Here is a 19,842-nt window from a genome sequence, read left to right as displayed (position 1 = left end):
TGTCGTCCGTCAGTCATGCCCGCTCACTGTGATTGTGTTCCGCTGACATGCGTGCTACCGTGGGCTCCCCGTTTTCCTGCCGACGGACGGGGAATTGGGGTGGTTTCTGCTTGGGGCTGTGGCGAATAAAGCTGCTGCAGGATTGTGGCGAAAGTCTTTTTGGTGGACACGCATTTTCATTTCTCTTGGTTAAATGCTCAGGGCTTGGGATTGTTAGGGCTTAGGGCAGGTTTACATATGACATATCACCGAAGCGTCTTATGTGTGAGAAGGTCAGACTTGTGTTTCAGAATGGTGCACCGTTTCACGCTCCTCGTCAGCGTCTGAGCGTTCTGGTTGCCCCGAGTTCCGACCACGTTTGACGTCACGAGTCTTCGGGTTTCAGCCGCCCCACCGCGTGCCGGGGGCTCCGGGGGGCCTCGCTGTGCGCTCTCTGCTGGCCGGCCGTGCTCAGTGCCTCCTCCTGCGCCGGTCGGTCGTTTGCTGTGTTCTTTTCAGAGTGCGCCTTAACTCTTCGGCCTGTGTAAGAAACGATCAGTTGTTTGTTTCTCTGTCCCAGAACGTTAGGGGTTCTTCCCGTGTTCTGGGTGTCCACACTTTTTCAGATGCCTGCTCTGCCAATGGTTTGTCTCAGTCTGTAGCTTACAGATACACTTCATTAATGATGTCTTTTAATGGTCAGAAATTTCTCATTTTGGTGAAATCTAGTTTATCATTTTTGAAAAATTTGATGGTTATTGTTTTCTTTTTTTCTGTATTAAAACTCTTCACCCAGGTTGCAGAGGTATTCTTTCTTTTCTTCCAGCTGCGGGAGGGGTGTAGCTCTTACCTTCAGGTCTGGGGTCCGCCCTGATCCGTTTTTGTGTGACGCATGAGATAAGGGTTGAGGTCCGTTCCCTTTTCCCATGTGAACAGCAGATTGTTTTTTGCACCATTTGTGAAAAGACTTTCTTTCCTCATTGAATTATTTCGACTTCATAATCTACCCTGAAATGCCGATATTCATGATCGGTTCCGTGAATCTTCACAAAGCTGTATAAAGCACTTCCTGTTTGCATCCTTGTTGGACTCAGCCTGGCACTCAGCCAGGGTCGCAGGGCTAGCGAGTGGCCGGGCGGGGTTTGGAGCGAGGGCTGCGTGACCCCGGGGCCGTGCTGGTCCGTGCCTGTCCCTGGAAGCCCAGTCGGTGAGCCTCGGGTGGCGTCGCCCTGCCTTTGGGGGGTGGCCTCACTGCCAGGTTGGGGTTAGGGTTTGTTCTGAATGGTGTCGGGGACACAGGAATCCAGTGGAGGGCATGTTAGCTCACAGTGACGGGACCAAGGTCACTCCCGACCTGGTAGTTGGGGGATGGGTGAGAGCCAGTGTGGGACTCGCCGAGGGAGAAATTCCCAAGCATTTTGGGCAGCCGTGAATGCTCTCCACTTACTTTGTCTGCTAATTCGTAGATTTTTCTCGGTTGGCGGTAACACAGAGCAGCACTCCGTGAAAATGTAATCCACAGGGTAGGCTCCCAGCTGGTATTTGAACGAATAGGCAATTGTTTCCCGTGTGTGTGTGTGTGTGTGTGTGTGTGTGTGTGTGGACCCATCATCGCACGGGCTGACGACGCAGACGAAGGTCTGAACCCTGTCTTGGCCACTTACCAGCAGTGTGAGCATGGGCAGGCCGCGGCCGCTGCTGGCTGCTCTCTGTGTGGTTTCTCGCCTGCGGGTGCAGAAAACCGCCACGCCCAGTCAACAGTGTTGTTTCACGTGTTCCTTTGAAGCCGCCTCTGAAGCCGCCTCACGTGAAGTGCTGACCACAGCGGTTGGCACACAACAAGCACTCCAAACATCGCCCGTGTTCTGCGCGCACACGCTTCCACACGGGCCTTCCGTGCGCGGACCGTTCTCCTGCAGGGCGAGCCCCACCCGCCGCGCTGGCCGACCCCGCGGCGGCCGCCCTGGCCCCGGGGGACCCTGCGGGCCTGGCAGCGGTTGGGGGGAGGGGGGCCTGGTGGCAGCGACACGGGAGCAGCAGCCCTCACTTCCTGCGGGGACGCCATGCTCGTTGGCTCAGACACCGCCACTCCGGTGCCGCGGGCCGCCGTGCTTCGGGGTCCGTTTTCGGCAGTGTCCCGAGGACCAGCCGCATGGAAAACGACGTCCGCTCTCTGCCCAGCACGTCCGGCCGCGCCAGCCAGAGGTCCCTTGCTTGCGCGCACGGCTGGGCAGGAACACGGAACAGGGCCCAGCCGCATCTGGCCCCTCCGGCGGTCATTAGCCCGCCTGCACCGAAGCCTCGCTCTGCAGGGCCCCTCCTGCCTCCCTCCAGCTCTGCCCGGGTGACGGTGGAACTCGCCTGGGAAGGACAGTGTCACTCGGCATGCACTGGGGCGGGAGGAGAGGACGCACCGCTCCTTCCAATGACTCAGCAGCCGCTGTCCTCGGGCCAAAAGCAAGGCCAGGCCACAGCGGCGGCGCCTGGGCCAACAGCGTCCTCCCGCGGGCCGATGCTCTGCTCCAGCCGGGCCTGCCACTCACAGCCTGTCACAGCGCCCTGCTGTGTCACGGAAGAGGCTGCTGGTGGAGCACTGGTCTGTCATTTGGCTGCGCCCGAGCGAGAGCACTGCGTGGCATTTCTAGGGTAGGGCTGTGGTTTTAGTTCACCCCGTGGAACCGGCAGCCGAGGGCCCAAGACCACGTGCTCCTCTCTGTTCTTCCTCCAGCGGCTCTGCCCCGTGCCTCACACCTCGCCTGCGCCCAGGTGCGTCTCCCTGAAGAAGTCACTCGCCCAGGGAAGGGGCTGCCTGCCGTGCTGCTCCGTGTGACGGCAGCTTCTCGGGGCGGCAGGGAGTGGGCGGGCCCTCGGAGCTCCGTGTGCTGCAGGCCCCCCGACCGACCGCAGGGCCTGGGAGACGGAACGTGTGTGCGACTGGGACGCGGTGATGGGCCGGCCCTTGGCGGCCGGGCTGCTCTGCAGCCGCTCTGCGCTGGCCGGAGGCGGGCAGGCCCCTGGTCTCCCCCGGGCTGCCGGGGAGCGTGGGCAGGGACGTCGACATGTTTGGAGCGTGTGCAGCGGTGTGCGTCTCACATGCGTGTCCACGTCCACCTGCTCTCCGAGCCCTCACTGCTCCCCCGTCCGTGTCCCAGCGGGGCCGTTTCTGGGCTCTGCGTCCGTCGCTACCACGGTCCCCGTTTTCCACCCCCACTGCTGTCAGCTTCGTCAAATAGGGAGAACCTTGGCCTCCTGAGCAGTCTCTCCGTCAGCGACAGGGTGTCCAGGTTCGGCCCCGTCACCTCCCCCACCTTGTCAGAGCACCCACTCGCTCTCCGCCCCTGGGGTGCAGGTGCGCTGCCGGCTGCAGGCCGGACGCCGGGAGGAGCAGAGCCGGGCCCCTCCCTCGGGGCTCTGGGGCGCGGCTGGGAGGCCCTGCGCGCAGCGGCAGACCCGCAGGGTCCCGTGTTCTCGTCCCGCACCGGCGCGTGGTAATATGCAAACATCTCGTCTTTGCAGGAGGCATGGGACACGGGTACGTGACACTCGTGGTGATACGTGTTCAGAACAGCGTGGAGCACCTGCCGCTCATCGGGGAGGTCGGCCTCTGCTGGAGGACCGGGGCCGCCGACGGCTGCGTCCAGGTAACTGCCGTTTCTCTCGTTACAGTGACCTGCTTTCCGCACGGTCAAGTGTGTCTGTTGGTGTGTGTGTACGATGCTGCCCTCAAAGTCCTGGACTCGCTGTTCCGGTGGCCCAAGGTCGTGCACGTCCTTTAGCCACTGCTGGCCAGGTGGCGCAGTCGTCGCTGCTTCCCCAGGGCCTTCCGTGCCCCTGAGAGTGGAGCACGGGGCGGGGGGGGGCCTGCCGCCACCGTGCCCGGTGCGGGTGACCGCCCCCACCAGCCCTTCCGTCTGTTCTGCAGAGATGGGGCGGAGCTGTAGGTTGGGCCAGGCGAGTAGCATTTCCTCAGATGCCTTAATTACTCACCCACCAGTTCAGCGTTTATTTCAGTTGTGGCTTCCGGGACACGGCTGTTTCCTGGAACAGTTAGATCAGTTTATGTCACCAGCACAACTCGGCCACGTGGATGGGAGGGTCCACTGAGTGTCTGGGGACTGGCAGGGAAGGGGGCGGAAAGGGGAGCAAGGGGAGAGGTGGGGGGGCCGGAGGATGGGTGCTCTAACCTAGTTTTGCGTCTTTTTATGGTTCTTGTGCCCATGGCTGCCCCGGATTTGCATTATCGTCCAGCTTTGTTCTGTGGGGCGAACCGGGTGTTCACCCTCTGTGGGACCGGTTTCTTCTGCGTGCCGAGGCCCCCCCCCCCCCCCCCGTGCAACAAGGCTTTGTTCGGCCGTTCTTGTGTGGGCGCCTTGCTGGAACGGTTAGTGGTGGGGCTGGAGACCAAGGGCAGCATTTCACCGCTGAGCATTAAAAGACATAATAATTATCGTCAAATGCAGCGGGCCCTTGGACAAGGCAGAGGTTAGGGGTGCTGACCGTATTTCTCCCCGGTCCCCCAGCCCGCCGTGCAGCTGGAAATCCACGTGTAACTTTTGACTCTCTAAAACCTTGCTACTAATAAATAGCCTGTGGAAACAGCCAGTCAACACGTGCCGTGTGCACCGTATGTGTGTTCCACTCGCCATTGCTGCAGTAACGTCAGCTGGAGAGGAGAGCGTGATGTGAAGAAGGCCGCACGGAAGAGAAGTGCGCTGACAGAGCGTGTGGGGGAACCTCGGTGGCGGTGGCAGCGGTGGGCGCCTGCGGTGCACCCCGCGGGCTCGGCCTCGGGTGAGCCTCTCTGGGCCCTGGCTGCTCGGGGTGAGGAAGTGTCTCAGGCTGGCTGTCACGTGCAAAGGAGTATTGAAGACCTGAGGCCGGACTTTAGACGGGTCTCATAAAAATAGGTACCAAAATAAAACGTCAAGGTCAAGACAGACTTGGGGGACCAGGAGAGGCGGATGTAAAGCAGACTTAGCCAGCGGCATGGTTGTAAAACCGGTCGTCCTGCCCTTTCTGGTCGCCCACGGCGGGATGAGCCGTTCCCGGGTTCAGCGGGAGAGTGGTCCTCACACAGAGCGCCAGCGTCGCCCAGCCCTGACCCTTCCGCACACGGCCTCCGGGGGGCGGGACGTGAGGAGACCCAGCTGCCTGCCGGCCTGCCCCAAACAGCGTGTCTGTGGCGAGGGCGGTGACAGACCCCTTGCAGCCGCTCGGCGGGTGTGGCTTTAGGATGAGCTCCTGGTGGTGGCTCTGCGGGTCCCTAACCCTGTGTGACGCACGCGTGCAGGTGTCTAGCCAGGCAGCTGGACCCGGACCCAGGAGTCCCTGTTCTTCCAGTCAGGGATGAGCCATGTGTCCTCGGGCGGCCGGACAGTCGTCCCTAGAAAGCCCTCCCCTCAGGGGGCTTCATTTGGGAGGGGGGGGGAGCTTGCTGCCTCTCCCTGGCGCCCGCAGGGACCTGGGGCCGGTTGGCTCCGCGGTGCCTATACTCCTGGGTTCCGTGTTGACACCAAAGTGTTCTCAGAGCTGCTGAAGAGCAGAAGTCGGAGGTTCGACACCGAGACTATGGAATGTCCCTTAAGAAATCAGTTTCGGGGAGTTAACAAGTTCTTATAAACAAGGGCATACGCGAGACAACGTTTCTTAGGCACGTACAGCTATTAAACCCCGACAAACAAAAACTCTTGCTTCTCCTGGAAGCTGGCAATGGAAGCGCCTCCTAACGCTGCCTTTACAACCAGTCCGGGTGCGTCATCCAGGCCTGTGGCCCTGGCCACGAGGACGGGAGACGAAACGGCGGTCTCGATGGCGCTGACGCTGGGAGGAGGGCCTGCCGGCTGCCCCGCGTGGTGGGACGTGGTCCTCGGTCCGCGGGTCCCTGTTCCCGGAGCATCTTCCGTCAGAGGAGCAGGGCGGTGGGGGGCCTCCGGCCCAAGCCCCGGCACGAGGCCACTCAGCCGGGACGTGGCTGGAGCCTGAGCGCCCATGACCCCGTGTGGACGGTTATTCAACTGCAGAACGGTCGCGTTGTAACCAGATCAGTTCCGCACCCCCCTATCCCGAAGCCAGGCTATGGCACCAGATACATTGGGGACGCTGACCACGGCGGAAGTGTTGGTTGGTCACGCGCCCCCACGGGGCAGCTGCTCTGTAGCCAGGTGCCGTGCGGTCGGAGCAGCTGTGGGGGCAGCTACCTGTGCGGGCGGCCCTGCCGCGTCTTCTGTTTTAGTGAAACAGGGCCCTCTCCCGGTCTGCTTGGCCCCAGGTCCCGTCAGAAGTGCGGACTGACGGAGGTTTTCCTTGTACTTACTCCTTGTACTTTTTCCTGTTGTTCCTTGGCGTTTTTGATGTGATGTGAACGTTACTTCTAGATCTGCATGGAGCTGGGCATCACTTTTATCCAGGCTGCGTATTCCAGCACATCCAGGTCGGGCTGCACTTTGTGCCGGAGTGGCTGCCTGCGGTGGGCCCCGCTGGTGGGTGTGCCCTGGGTCAGCACACAGCTGTGGCTGTGCCCCCTCCCCCGTAATGAGCGGGATGCTCTGGCCAGTTTGCTGGCCAGTTCTGCGGTGAAATGGGTGATCACAGGTGCGGACATCTAAGGGACCGTGACGTCCCCACGCATGGAAGTGCTGGGCACCCCAGACGTTGACTTTTGCATGGACTCCCTGGCGGAGTCCACTGTGACGGGGAGTGGGCGAGGGAGGCCGATCACCAGGGACCAGGGTTCTGCTTGCAGCCGCAGGGCGTGTCCTGCGAGTGCACGCAGGCATGCACCGATCCAGGAGAGGGTGCGGACGCAGCTCTCTGGAGAGGGGAGGCAGAGAGCGAGAGTGGGTGGAGGAAGGTGTGAAGGAGCCTCTGAAGGACCAGCATGTCTGACCCGACACGGTTCTTCCCCCCGACCCTCCTCCTCTGTGCAGGGGCAGGGCGCGGGGTGCTGGGAGCCTTCTCCCTCACCCCCACCTCCAGGCCCAGCCCGTGCTCAGGGGGCCTTGCGTTTCTTCCGCCTCTTCTTCCCTGGGAGTCGCTGGATGAGTCACTGGACTGCTCGCGGGGGCTCTGAGCTCGGTGCGGCACCGGGGCACCACCAGGGCCCACGTCTCTGCCCTCTGCTCCTCTCACTCCTTCACCTGGTGGCGGCGGCATGTGCCGGGGCGCAGGTGTGGTGAGGGACGGACCGCCCCGCCCCCCCGCCGTGCCCAGGAGTTCAAAGTCCCTGTGGTTTGGTTCTCTTTTTCCTTCTCCCCCCTCTTCCACGTGACTCCTGTTCGCTTCGCTTACACATTTACACATTTACCAGTTAGACCCGACAGGTCGGATTGGCCATGTTATCCTCACACTCACGAATATTTGTGCTTATTTTGTAGAGTTGTTCTATAATGGACGTAACTCTTTTGGATGAATATGGGAAACCCTTTTGGTGTTTCAGTTCCCCGGTGTGCATGCGAGCGTGCCCCGGCCCCTGTGACAGCGCCCGCGTCGCGGGGCAGACGTCCTGCATCGACTACGAGGACGCGGCGGGAGCGGTGCACATGGAGCTGGTGCGGATCCGGGAGACGGGGGAGTTCTTCGTCGTCAGCCTGGAGCTCCGCCTCAGCCTGGCCAGGATAAACCGCTGGTTCGGGACGCGGTACTGACCGCTGGCCGTGGGTGGTTGAACGGATATGTGTTTTATTTTGAATCAACCAGATCTGCTCTTGGTGTTGGAAGTTAAAATAAAACAGTGGTTTGCTCAGTGCCTCCTTATTTCACATTAAAAGTTATGATTGTTGGGTCATTGTGAAGTTGACGTTTCGAGGATTAAGCTAAAATTTAAAAACAATAAAATAGCACATCCTGATGAAAGGTCATAGTAAAGAGAAAAGATATTGACTTCTCTTCTGCCACCAGAGTTTAAAAGCAAGAGACGCTGCTTCGGCACGGGAACCACGTGCACGCGCGTTTGGTGGATAGGGTTTCTCCTCGTTGGCGGGGCCCGCGCGAGGGGAGCTGCGTGGCGGTTGATCACAGGGAGACAGGCCGCACTCGTGGTATCGGCAGCCACGTTCCGTGCGTGCTCGATCAAACCCGGTGAAACAGCCCACTCCCGAGGAGAGACGCGTCTGAGGTCGTCAGAGGGAACGGCCTCGCCAACGACGAAAACTGGAACCGGCCGCGTCCGTTCTGGGTGTCCCTCAGAGGAACGGAAAAGTCAGGGCCTCGAAGAGATGGCTGCACCCCTGTGCTCACCGCAGCGCCGTTCAACAGCCCCGAGGTGGAAACGGCCTCACACCCACCGAGGGATGAGTGGACCACGAGAATGGGGTGTGCACGTGTGATGAAATAGCATCGGCCTCAGAAAAGGAAGTCCTGCTGTGTGTGCCAGCACGGCCGAGTCTTCAGGGCAGGCCGAGTGGAAGGGGCCAGTCCCAGAGGGACGCGCACGGCAGGACCCCACCTGGTGAGGGGCCTCAGATAGTCGAGCCCGGAGACACAGAGCCAAGTGGTGGCTGCCGGGGCCGGGGGGAGGGCGGTGGGAGGCCATGCCCAGGGCTGTGGAGTCCCAGGAAGGAGGGGAGGCAGCCGCAGAGACCCGCTGGGCCGCACGGCGCCTGTCGTTAATAAAACACTGTGCTGCGCACTCAGAAACGGGGGATGGTAGGTCTCGGGTCGGGTCAAATGCTTTCCCCACGGTTACAATGAGAAGGCAGCCTGGGCAACATCTCCAGGTGCCGGCCCCTCGGGTGGGCACGCGGCTCGGGCTCAGGGCGCCCCCTTGTGGCAGGCACACCCTCCCTCTTCGGGGAGCTCCTGCTCAGGGGCTCCTCTCCCGGCTGGGCCAAGACCTGCTCCTATGGTAAGTGCCTCTCTCTCCGAAAACTGTAAACGATCACTTTGAGTTCCCCTCGCTGGAAATGCACTGAGTCTGTTCTACCTGCCCCGCCTCCGTTGTTCTTAAAGGGCAAACTGAAGCAGGTCTCAAAACATCACCCGAAGAATCTGTGTTTCATCTACCTAGAAGGTTCCATCCGTCACGGACGCGAACGCAGAGAAAAACAAAAGAGAAGTCTTATGTAACGTATGGACTTACACAATGCACATGAATAGAGCCGGATTGTGGGACTCTGCTATTTCAGCTGCAGTGATTTGGCTGTGTCCGTTACCAGGAAAATTTACACTTTGTGGAAATAGCCCAAAACAAAAGGGGTGGTGGCTGAAACTTCACATGAGAACATGAGACTTGCAGGAAGTAACGGTTGCCTAGGGAAATGCTTGTGGCAAAAATGTTAATTTGTAAAATTCAGTGAAGACCAAAAAAAAAAAAAATCAATGAACACATTTGTGTTGTGAAATTTACATGGGAAGGGATGGGTTCTGATGAACATGAAAAGTGGCAGGCAGTTTGCTTCTGCAGTCTAGAAAACTGACCGAAGGATTGTGGATTTAATGGCATTGAGTTGCCGTAATTCCAGGGAAAATGTTATCGATAAATAGTCTAAACATCCTCGGGGTCAAACTGGTGGGTTCAAACATTCTGTATTGACTAAATGTCAGGCACTTGCTATCTGCAGCGTGCCTTTAAGCTAGGCAAAACTTCCGTTGATATCGGGGACTAGAGGGAAAAGCGGACAGATAAATGCAGTTGGACTTGTAAAATCACGGGATTATGATGTGACTGCATTTTATTTGCACTTCTATGAATGGACCTATCATGCACTGGAGCCCTGAAAACCGTGAAGTTCAGTTTGCAGTCGCGTCGACTCTCCTGCTAACCTCTGGAGTAACTAGACTGTGGAGCCTGCAGTGAAAGCAATCCCATCTCTTAGTGACCTTCAACCCCCGCCCCGCAGGCGTCCTCCATGGCCCCCGGTTCCTGTGCTGACCTCTTGCGCTGACGGGGGCACCAGAAAGTGCGGTTGCCATGGTATTAGATACTCAGTGGTGTCTGCCTACAGATTCATCAGCGTTGTCCTTTGGCCAGAACAGGACCCTTTCTTCTTGTAATAAGATGCTATTGACCCCTGTGCCACAGCTAACTGGCTAATTTTTCCTATTCATTCTGCCGACGTGGAGAGATTGGTCAGTCATACAAGAGAAACTGGTTTCTGCCCTGGCTGGTGTAGCTCAGTGGATTGAGCGTGGGCTGCGAACCAAAGTGTCACAGGTTCAATTCCCAGCCAGGGCACATGCCTGGGTTGCAGTCCACGGCCCCCAGCAACTGCACATTGATGTTTCTCTTTCTCTCTCTCTCTCTCTCTCTATCTCCCTCCCTTCCCTCTCTAAAAATAAATAAATAAAATCTTAAAAAAATGTTAAAAAAAAAGAAACTGCTCTCTGAAGCCACCCTCCAAAACGGCTCTGCTGATGGTTCTGCTTCCCACGGCCCCACGATGCCCGTTGTGAACTGTGGGCTCTTTTCTCTCTCACAAGGAGACGGCTGTTGCACCTTTACAACGATTTTTACAGGACATCCGCAAAGCTCTCTGAAAGAAAAAGTCCCCCGACAGCAAAACTTGGTTTCACGGAGGGGCGTCAGTGGAAAACCTTCCACACTGACTCTAGGAAAGAGTTAAATGATTCATTCTGGAGGCAGAGAGAGTATGTAATCTCAGGGATTTATGCCACCATTCACATTTATTCCTCAAGGGCATTATTAAATTAGGCGGTGTAACCATGCATTTTAATCTCTGTGATTTACGATGAGAACCTGATAGCAACAGAGAGCCTGGCTTCTGTGTGTGGAGCGCCCCTTCCCAGTCTGCAGATGGCTGGGCTGTGTGAGAAAATTCTTTCCCTAGTTTTCCGTATTGAGGCTTGAAACTCGGTCCTGTGTCAGGAGTTGAATGGAGCTGCTGGTGTAGAATACTGAGGGCTGGCTTCATCTCTCTAAGATGTGCTGGACTCCGTGAAAGTGGCGAGATTACCAAGTAGCAGATGAACTTCAACTCCTCGTCTCAACTTCAGCGGCAGCTCCGGCGTTTAGATGTGGACTTTCTCCTTGAGCTGTGGCTAATTCTTGACCGTGAAGTTGCAAGTTCTCGTTCCTGCTTCACGGCGCTCATTCTAAATCATGGATAGGAAACCCATCCCCTCCGTGAACGAACCCAAGAACGAAATTCGGCAAATACTCACTGTGCGCCCACTCAGCGCAAGGCACTGCCGCGGTGCCGTGTACCCAGAGGCGAGCAGATGCCCCCACTGACCGACACAGCAGCTCCGGAAGCTCGCCCCGGGCCGGCGCTCTGTGTCCTGGGGGCGGGGAGGTGGTGTCGGGCTGGTCAACAGGACGCTGTGGGCCTTGAAATATGGCTTGATTTTTGTTCTGCGAAATTGAGGCTGTCCAGCAGGGAGAAAAAGGGGGGAAAGAAAATGGAAGAACCTGGGATAAGACAGCGGATGAAACAGAGGACTCCTGCGTTCAAGTAAATGAAACAGTTTTCCTGATGCAGCCTGTTCCCACACTCTCTCAGAATATTCGGGTTTGGTGGAAACAGCTTAATCTACTCACTTTCCATTGCGGGGAGCGGCCTTTCTAAGCATGCACACAAAAATGTCATCCCGGCAGCCGGACGATGCCAACAGCCCGTGGCCATGGAAACAAGGAGACACCTCGTTTTCAGACCGCGAGACCGAGGAGCGGAGGGAGGCAGCGCGACCCCCACCTCCGCATGTGGCGGCGCCCTGTGTACGAGCCTGGTCGCTGAGAGGTCGGCTTGCTCATCCCCACAGCGGGGGGTGCTTTGGCCCACGGTGGGGGGGGCCCTCGCATTCTGAGAGAACCCCTAGGCGCCATACTTGTTTCCACTGGAAATTGAAACAGACTTCTTAGATTATTATGGATCGTAACAGTGATACAAGCTTTTTGGAAGACACTTTAAGAGCACAAAACAAAGCACACAGAGGAAGACAACAATCACCCTCAAACACGGACTCGTGTGTTTTGGAAAATGAAATGAAAACCTTCTAAGAAAAATGTAACAAAAACTGGCTCAGTGAGAAATGGAACACGTGAACATTTATTTTCCTATACAAATTAATACTAAAAATATAATCAAATGCGCATATGTTTAAAAAACCCACCAAGTACACAGAATTGAAAGCTGATATTTGACTTTATATTCAAAGACTAATAATGTTAATATTTAACCAACTGTTCTAGAGCATATGGAGAAGAGAATGATCTCTGTTTTAAAACAATTTACAAATCTTTTGAAGGCTGTAACTGTTAATATGTGTAGAAAAGTTGCACGAGGGAAAAATGTACGAGGGACGAGTCACTGGACCTCAAAACCCTGCGTCAGGTGCCCCTTCCCAGTGTCCCAGCGTCCCCGAGGCCCCTGGTCCTTGGTGATGAGCACGCCCACTGCTTCCCCCAGAGGGGACCCCTCCCGATTTTCAGGTGTTCGCATCCTTATTTTCCTTCATGTTGTAACAATCTAAGTGTGCATTCCTCAATGCTGAACTTCGTTCGTCTGTGAGCTTTGTGTCGGCGTCCTGGATGGAGGTCCAAGGCAGTGCAGCAAGACGGGAAAAGAAGGGGAAAACGAATAAGGATTAAAAAGGAGCAACCAAACTATTTTTTGCAAATGATTTGATCTTTTATATCAAGACCCCAAACTAACCCATTGGAAAATTATGAAAATTCCAGACTTTAAGAAGGCTTCTGGATAAAATCTGTGTAAAAATCAATTTAATTCCCTTAAAAAATCAACAATCAGAAAGTTTCGTCAGGCAACGCGTTATTGGTAACTGCTGAACAGAAACAACTCCATGGTACTTGGGGACAAACCCAGCAAAGGACATGTAAGACCTCTACGGGGAAAACTCAAAACTTTCTAAAAAGTCATTAACGAAAACATAATTAAATAGAGTTGCTGTCTTCACAGATGGAAGGACTTACCCTGACAGTTTCAGCTCTCAATAAATTAAACTTAAAATTTAATAGCATTGCAATCTAATGGCAAAGGGGGGGAGAGAGAGAGAGGGAGGGAGGGAGGGAGGGAGGGAGGGAGAGAACCCATATGGAAAACCACAAGTCTAAAAAGGAAGTTGTTTTGAAGAAGAATGTCGGGGGACACGCTTTTGAGACTCACCCTGTAGCTGTAGAAAACGAAGCAGAGTGATACTAGCTCAAGGGTGGAACACTGATTTATAAACACACAAACTTGAGAACCCAGAAACAAGGTCGTGCGTAATGAGGCCACTGGTGGCAACGCAGCACGCGCATCAGGGCGAGCCGACGGGGTATTCAGGGAGCAGTGCTGGGACCGTGGCGGCTCCATATGAAGAGGTTTAAAATTAGACTCTCCACTTCACACCATGTGTGGAGAGACATTCGGGCGGACTAAAGACACAGCAAAATTTCAGATTGGAAATGAAAACATCGGAGAATATCTCGCCTGAGTGTAGAGAGGCATTTTAGATACAAAGACAAAAATCGCAAGCAATGCGAAGAACATGGGGATCGGATGGACTCGATGCAAATGAGCCTCCCATTCATGAACACATGGGAGACCAACCGCAGACGCAGAGAGATTTGTAAGACACAACACAAAGAGGAGGAGTGACTGGTGTCCAGAATGTACTGGGACCCCTTCAGAGCGGCGCCCAGAAACTTGCCGGGAAAACAACGCGGGGTGTGGGGTGTGGACAGACGCCACAGGAGCCGAGCCACAGGTGGACAGGACACACGTGGACAGTGATCCACATCGCTAGTCATCGCAGAAGTCCCACATACACCCACGGGAGACACTGTTTCACACGCTTCAACCGGCAGAAGCGTGAAGATCTGATGATTCCACCCCCCGGCCCGCCGGAAACTCACATGCAAATTGGCACAAACACTTGGGGAAATAACTTTGCATTCTCTAACGAGCTGAAAATTTGCCTAGTCCGCAGCCTAGCAATTCCATTTCTAAGAACATATCAGTGGCAGATTCATGCACGGGTACACGAGGAGAGACATATGATATTTACAATGTTTGTAGTAGCAAGAAATTGGAAAAGTCCTGTGTGTTCATCAATTGGAAAAATGAATAAAAATTGTGATGTACTCATAAAATGTTAATATTATACAGAAGTTAAAGTGAACAAACCAGAACTACCTGCATGAATGTGGAAAATCTTGAAAACAGAATTATAGCGATTTCCGGCCAAGATGGAGGCATAGGTAGACACCGGGTGCCTCCTCGCACAACCAAGATAGGGACAACAACAATTTAGAAACAGAATAACAACCAGAACTGACAGAAAATTGAACTGTACGGAAGTCGGACAACCAAGAAGTTAAAATAGACACTTCATCCCGACCGGTAGGAGGGGCGGAGTCGGGCAGCCGGGCTCGGGTCACGGCGCTTGGAGAGCAGAGAGTGTAGGGACCGTGCTCGTAAGGCATCCGGGGCGCACCAGACTGCAGCGGGCAGACCCTGAGCGCGCAAGCTGCAGCTGGCAGACCCCGCCGAGGGGTGGCAAACAGCAGACCCAGCGAGGTGGCGATTGTGAAGCAAGGCACTGCACGCAACCCAGGATCCCAGCGCCAGGAAATGGAGCCTCGGGGCACTGACTGAAAACACCTGTGGGGGCTGAGGCGCAGGGAGAGACTCCCAGCCTCACAGGAGAGGTCCTTGGAAAGCTCCACGGGGTGCACAAGCCCACCCACACGGGAATTGGCACCAGAGGGGCCCAGTTTGCTCGGGGGAAGCAGTGGATGGGACTGAGGTCCAATGGAGAATGGAACTAACACCATTGTTTCCTCTCGGACCCCGCCCCACATACAACGTCACAACCCAGCGACTGGGGTGCCCCACCCTGGTCAACACCTAGGGCTCCGCCCTTCTACGTAACAGGTGCGACCATACCAAAGGAAAGAAAAAAAAAATGGCTCAAACAGAATCGAAAGCCTCACATACAGTACTTTTAAGCGACTGAGAGATAGCCAACCTATCAGATGCACAGTTCAAAGCACTGGTGATCAGGATGTTCATGGAATTGGTTGCAAATTAGATGAAAAAATGAAGGCTACACTAAGTGAAATGAAGAAAAATGCACAGGGAACCAATAGTGATGGAATGAAAGCTGGGTCTCACATCAATGGAGTGAACCAGAAGGAAGAAAGAAATATACAACCAGAAAAGAATGAAGAAATAAGAATTCAAAAAAATGGGGAGAGGCTTAGGAACCTCCAGGACATCTTTAAACGATCCAACATTCAAATTATAGGGGTACCAGAAGGAGAAGAGGAAGAGCAACAAGTGGGAAACTTATTTGAACAAATAATAAAGGAGAACTTCCCCATTCTGGCAAAGGAAATGGACTTTCAGGAAGTCCAGGAAACTCAGAGAGTCTCAAAGGAGTTGGACCCAGGGAGGAACACACCAAGGCACATCATCATTACATTAGCCAAGGTAAAAATGAAGGAGAGAATCCTAGAAGCAGCAAGAGATAAGGGGACAGTAATTTACAAAGGAGTTCCCATCAGACTGACTGTCAGCTGATTTCTCAGAAGAGACACTGCAGGCAAGAAGGGGCTGGAAAGAAGTATTTGGAGTCATGAAAGGCAAGGACCTACATCCCAGATTACTCTATCCAGCAAAGCTTTCATTTAGAATGGAAGGGCAGATAAAGTGCTTCTCAGAAAAGGTCAAGTTAAAGGAGTTCATCATCACCAAGTCCTTATTTTATGAAATGTTAAAGGGACTTAAAAGAAGATAAAGAAAAAACATGTATAGTAAAATGACAGCAAACTCAAAATTATTAACAACCACACCTAAAACAAAAACCAAAACAAACTAAGCCAACAACTAGAACAGGAATGGAACCACAGAAATGGAAATCACATGGAGGGTTATCAGTGGGGGAGGAGAGAGGGGAAAAGGTAGACAGAATAAGTAGCATAGATGGTGGGTAGAAAATAGACAGGGGGAGGGCAAGAATAGTACGGGAAATGTAGAAGCTAAAGAACTTATGACACATGGACATGAACTAAAGGGGGGGGAATGTGGGTGGGAGGGGTGTGCAGGGTTGGAGGGAGTGAAGGGGGAAATGGGACAACTGTAATAGCATAATCAATAAAATATATTAAAAAAACAGAATTATAATGTAACACAATTTATGTAAGGCTTACAGAACCTTCCAAAGCAACTGCCATGTGTTTCACTGAAACGTGCACTTGTCCACATGCACCCGAGGCCTCAGGAACATTCATGGGGGGGAAACACGTGTAAGTGCTTCAATTTGGGGGCAGCGGGGAGGAGGAACGGTGAAGGAACTGTCATGCTTTTTAAAACCCACGCGTTGAGTTTCTCCCCCTCCCCCTCTGTCTACATATAAATAAATAAAACATTAAAAAAAAGTGATACGAAGCCAACATGGCAAAATATTAACACGTGACTTGAGATATTTTGTGCGGCATTTGAAACCATCATCAGTATTTCTCTTCATATCTCCATTCATCCATATCTGTCTGTCTGTCTCTGTCCATCTGTCTATCCGTTTATTTATCCCTCTCTCTCTCTCTCTATCATGTATCATCTGTCTTCTACATGTGTTAAACTTCAAGATCTCCAGTGTTCCTTAGTACGGCCCTACTGTATTTCACAGACTTACACTGGATAGTGATTTCCTGGTTGTGCTTTAATGCACATAAAGTATGTTACATTTTTAGGAGCCTTTGCAGTATGTAAGTACATGTACAACTATCATCTCTTTCCCTGTATCAACAGGCAGTTCTCAAGAACGCTGCTCAAGAACAAAGTGTGGGTGGAGGTCGTGACCTTCATTTAGTCCCCTCTGAACCCAGCCCTCCCAGGCCGATCCTCACGCCGAGGGTGGAACAAAGGGTACCTGAGCGTAAGCACAACCTTAAGTGTAAAAACTGGATTCAGCAAGAGTTGGTGGTCCGAGTTTTAGGGTACACATTTGTTAGGCCAAGAGGAGAACAGTGTGGTTGCAACCATTTCCACCATTTGTTCTGGTGTGTTTTTCTCTGTACGTGAGAAGGCCACACATCAGACCACACCAGCTAGTCGTCGCTTACTCGGCATGAAGAGCGCTACTCACGTCCCTCAGCACGGCTGCAAAACCACGCCGCTCTGCCGTGCCAGGAACCCGTGCGCGGGGCTGAGTCCTGGGTCCTTGTCCTCCGTCTGAGCTCTGCAGTCGCTTCCAGAAGTGACTGGGAAGAGCTAGGAATCCCGTGAAGGCAGCGGCCGCCCAGGAGTTGCCCGGGGCCCGAGGTTATTACGCACCCACGGGCAGAGTCCTTTCAGTTGCCCGGACGCATCGAGTGTGCAGCTTACGAGTTCCGCCCGCGTGGCTCACTCCCTGCTGCTCACAGTGGAGGTGCCCTTGCAGAGTGTGAGCTTCGGCTCGGGCCTCTCTGTGCAAAGCCTGGGGCCGGGGCCAGGCTGCCTTGCAGGAGAAAGGTGGAGATCTCGACGAAGCTGTTGGAAAACATCTAACCTCCTGCGTGTGACAGGCCTCCTGAGTCTCCCCTCCCCTCCCGTATTCACCGTCGCATCCTACGGCAAGTGCCGCGCCAGCTGCAGTACAGGGGCGGTGCGGCCACCCAGGAGGAGGAGTTTGCCTCTCTGTGGCCGGGTCCAGCTGGAGGTCCGGTCCCGCCGCTGGAGGGAGGGCGGTGCTGAGCGTGGAGGCGGGCGAGCTGCCTGGGCCTGGTGCCTCCCCCTGGGGCGCCGAGCGGCCGGGGCCTGGCACACAGGAGAGGCCCAATAAAAATGTACTTTGCCTAATGAACAGATGCATGAAGTCCGTTATTAGTTTGCCACCGGCGCCGGCTGGTGTAGTGGGTGGCGTGTCAGTGACTGTCATTTGTGGAACACGGCATCCTGTTTTATTTGGCGCACTTGGCGAGATCCCACGCCCTCTCGTGCTTACTGCGGGCCGCGGAGATAATTGCTGTTTAATATTTGAAAAGCAAATGGATGTCTCGGGTAGCCAAGGGCAGTGTGGAGCCTTTGCGTGTATAAAAGAGCTTCATCATCTCGTGCCTCCGTTTTATTCTCGGCTTCGTCCTGTCGGTTCTGACCACGCTTTGCTCAGTGTCAATCAGGAGAACCTGGAAAAGGCAAATGTGACGATGTCTCCGGAGGCTTTGCAGAAGAAACACTTTAGAAACGAAAGGTTGTGGCCTTGGACTTCGATCACATACTTTATCAGTGGGGCTGGGAAGTGGGCAGTCGGTCGCTCGGCCGTGCGAAGTGGCAGGTGTGAGGGGGAGGGGACCCCTGCGGGGAGGGGCACGGAGACAGTGGCTGGTGCCGGGCTGAGGGGGGCTGTGGGGGGACAGACTCTGACGGAGATGTGGGTCCAGGAGCTTCAGACCCCAGAGGAGCCTGTCTGTACCTGCCCCCCCACCCCCTTGGCGCTTTGGCTGTGTCTGTTGGGTGTATTGAAATAAAGTCACTTTAAACACCTGCGATTCTTAGAGAAACTTGATACAACTAGAAGGACGAAGCAGAAAGCACTCTGGGTTCAACAGACCGAGATTCCAATCGTAACCGGGCCAGTTCCCGGGACGAGATCTGGGTCGTGTCTGCCATGTCTCTGACCCCTGTCCTTCATACTCAGTGGTGACAGCACCTGCCGGGTGGGAGCGAATCACAGCGACCACACAGGTGGGGCACCTGCTCGCCGTCCCTTTCTTTCCTCTGCCAGCGGGCAGGTGAGGTGTCGCCACGGGTGTGGGGCGGAAAGCAAGGTGAGCCGTAAGACGTTTGTGACCCGCCTGCTGTCCTGGACTAGGCCAAGGGCTTCGTGTTCAGGTGAGTTGTGTGTGTGTGCGTGTGTGTGCGTGTCTGTGATGGAATCGTGGCCGCCTCCCTCTTATTTGAAGCTTCCTCTCTGCCCCTCCCTGTTGTGTCGGAGTTGCAGCCGAGGGCCCCGTGTTTCCGAACATGCCCTGGGCGTCCAGATGTCGTCTCAGCGGTGTGGGGCGGGGGGCGGTGACAAGCTGGTCTGCCGGTGCCGGTGGGGGCGCAGGGGGAAGGGGGACCCTGGTGGCCCCCCAGGCTCGGGGGGGCGCTGAGGTGCCCCTGCGTGGGCGGGAGTGAACCACCGCCTAGTTCAGCTGTGTTCTGTCGTTGGCACACCGAGCATTTTAGAAGGCCTGTTTCCACGAGATTACGTTTCTTAAAATATGTTTATGGCTGCCGTTTTCACGGGGGCGTGGAGGGTGGTCTGCTTGCCATTAGTGGGTGCAGGGTTTCTTCTTAGGCGACAAGATAAGAAAGTGAAAATATGGAGACCGAGGCTGTGCTCATGCAGGAAAAGAAAAATTTAGGCCAGGTGGTGAGGGTAGCCCATGCATGTGTGCATGCGTGTGCGTGTGTGCTTGTGTGTGTGCTTGCATGCGTGTGTGCATGATGGAAAACGCACTGGCACTTTCTGAGAAGAGAAGGAAGTATGTAAATATTTTGAGAGAAAAGAGAATATGATAAAATTGAACATCTTGTCTAGTGTCCTCATCTAATTTTTCATTTACCTAAATGGCGTTGATCAGTGAATCTCCTTCTTTCTTTTCCCCCTCCCCCATTCTGGGTCACCTACTCACGCTGCAGAATACATCCCTAGTTTGCTGCTTTTGACTAGACCGCCAGGGCCCACAGTGGGCAGTTTCCCACGTGTTTCTCATTCATCCCGTTCATTCTGGACAGCACATCGGTTATCTCATGCTACATGAAGGAACACCCCAAAAGATTGTGCCCCCAAACAGCTATGCTGCTGCTCCTGATTCTGGGGGACGACAGTTGAAGAATTGGGCAGTGGCCTCGTAGGCTTGGTGCGGCCATGGTCATCAGGTTGTTGACTGGCTGCATGCCCTCAGATGGCCCCGCCACCATGCCCAGTGTCCCCGGGGCT

The 19,842-nt window shown here is 54.8% G+C and overlaps 1 protein-coding gene across 3 annotated transcripts in view; it reads left to right on the top strand.

Annotated features, from left to right (window-relative positions):
* The window catches only part of FBXO15 (F-box protein 15), a 24,944-nt gene extending 17,227 nt beyond the window's left edge, over nucleotides 1–7,717 (top strand). For 2 of the 3 annotated variants that reach the window (XM_045850317.1, XM_045850318.1), the window contains exons 9-10: nucleotides 3,496–3,620; nucleotides 7,353–7,717. In XM_045850317.1, coding sequence (XP_045706273.1) covers nucleotides 3,496–3,620; nucleotides 7,353–7,622 — 395 coding nt within the window. In that variant the 3' untranslated portion in view covers nucleotides 7,623–7,717. The remainder of the gene's footprint in view (nucleotides 1–3,495; nucleotides 3,621–7,352) is intronic. The other variant, XM_045850319.1, reaches the window with a different exon arrangement.
* Nucleotides 7,718–19,842: the final 12,125 nt, after the last annotated feature.

This window comes from Phyllostomus hastatus, unplaced genomic scaffold (assembly GCF_019186645.2).
Source record: "Phyllostomus hastatus isolate PE091 unplaced genomic scaffold, TTU_PhHast_1.1 phas_contig_80, whole genome shotgun sequence".
NCBI lineage: Eukaryota > Metazoa > Chordata > Mammalia > Chiroptera > Phyllostomidae > Phyllostomus > Phyllostomus hastatus.
Note: the sequence above shows the minus strand (reverse complement) of the source record. Positions and strands in the feature narration are given on the sequence as shown.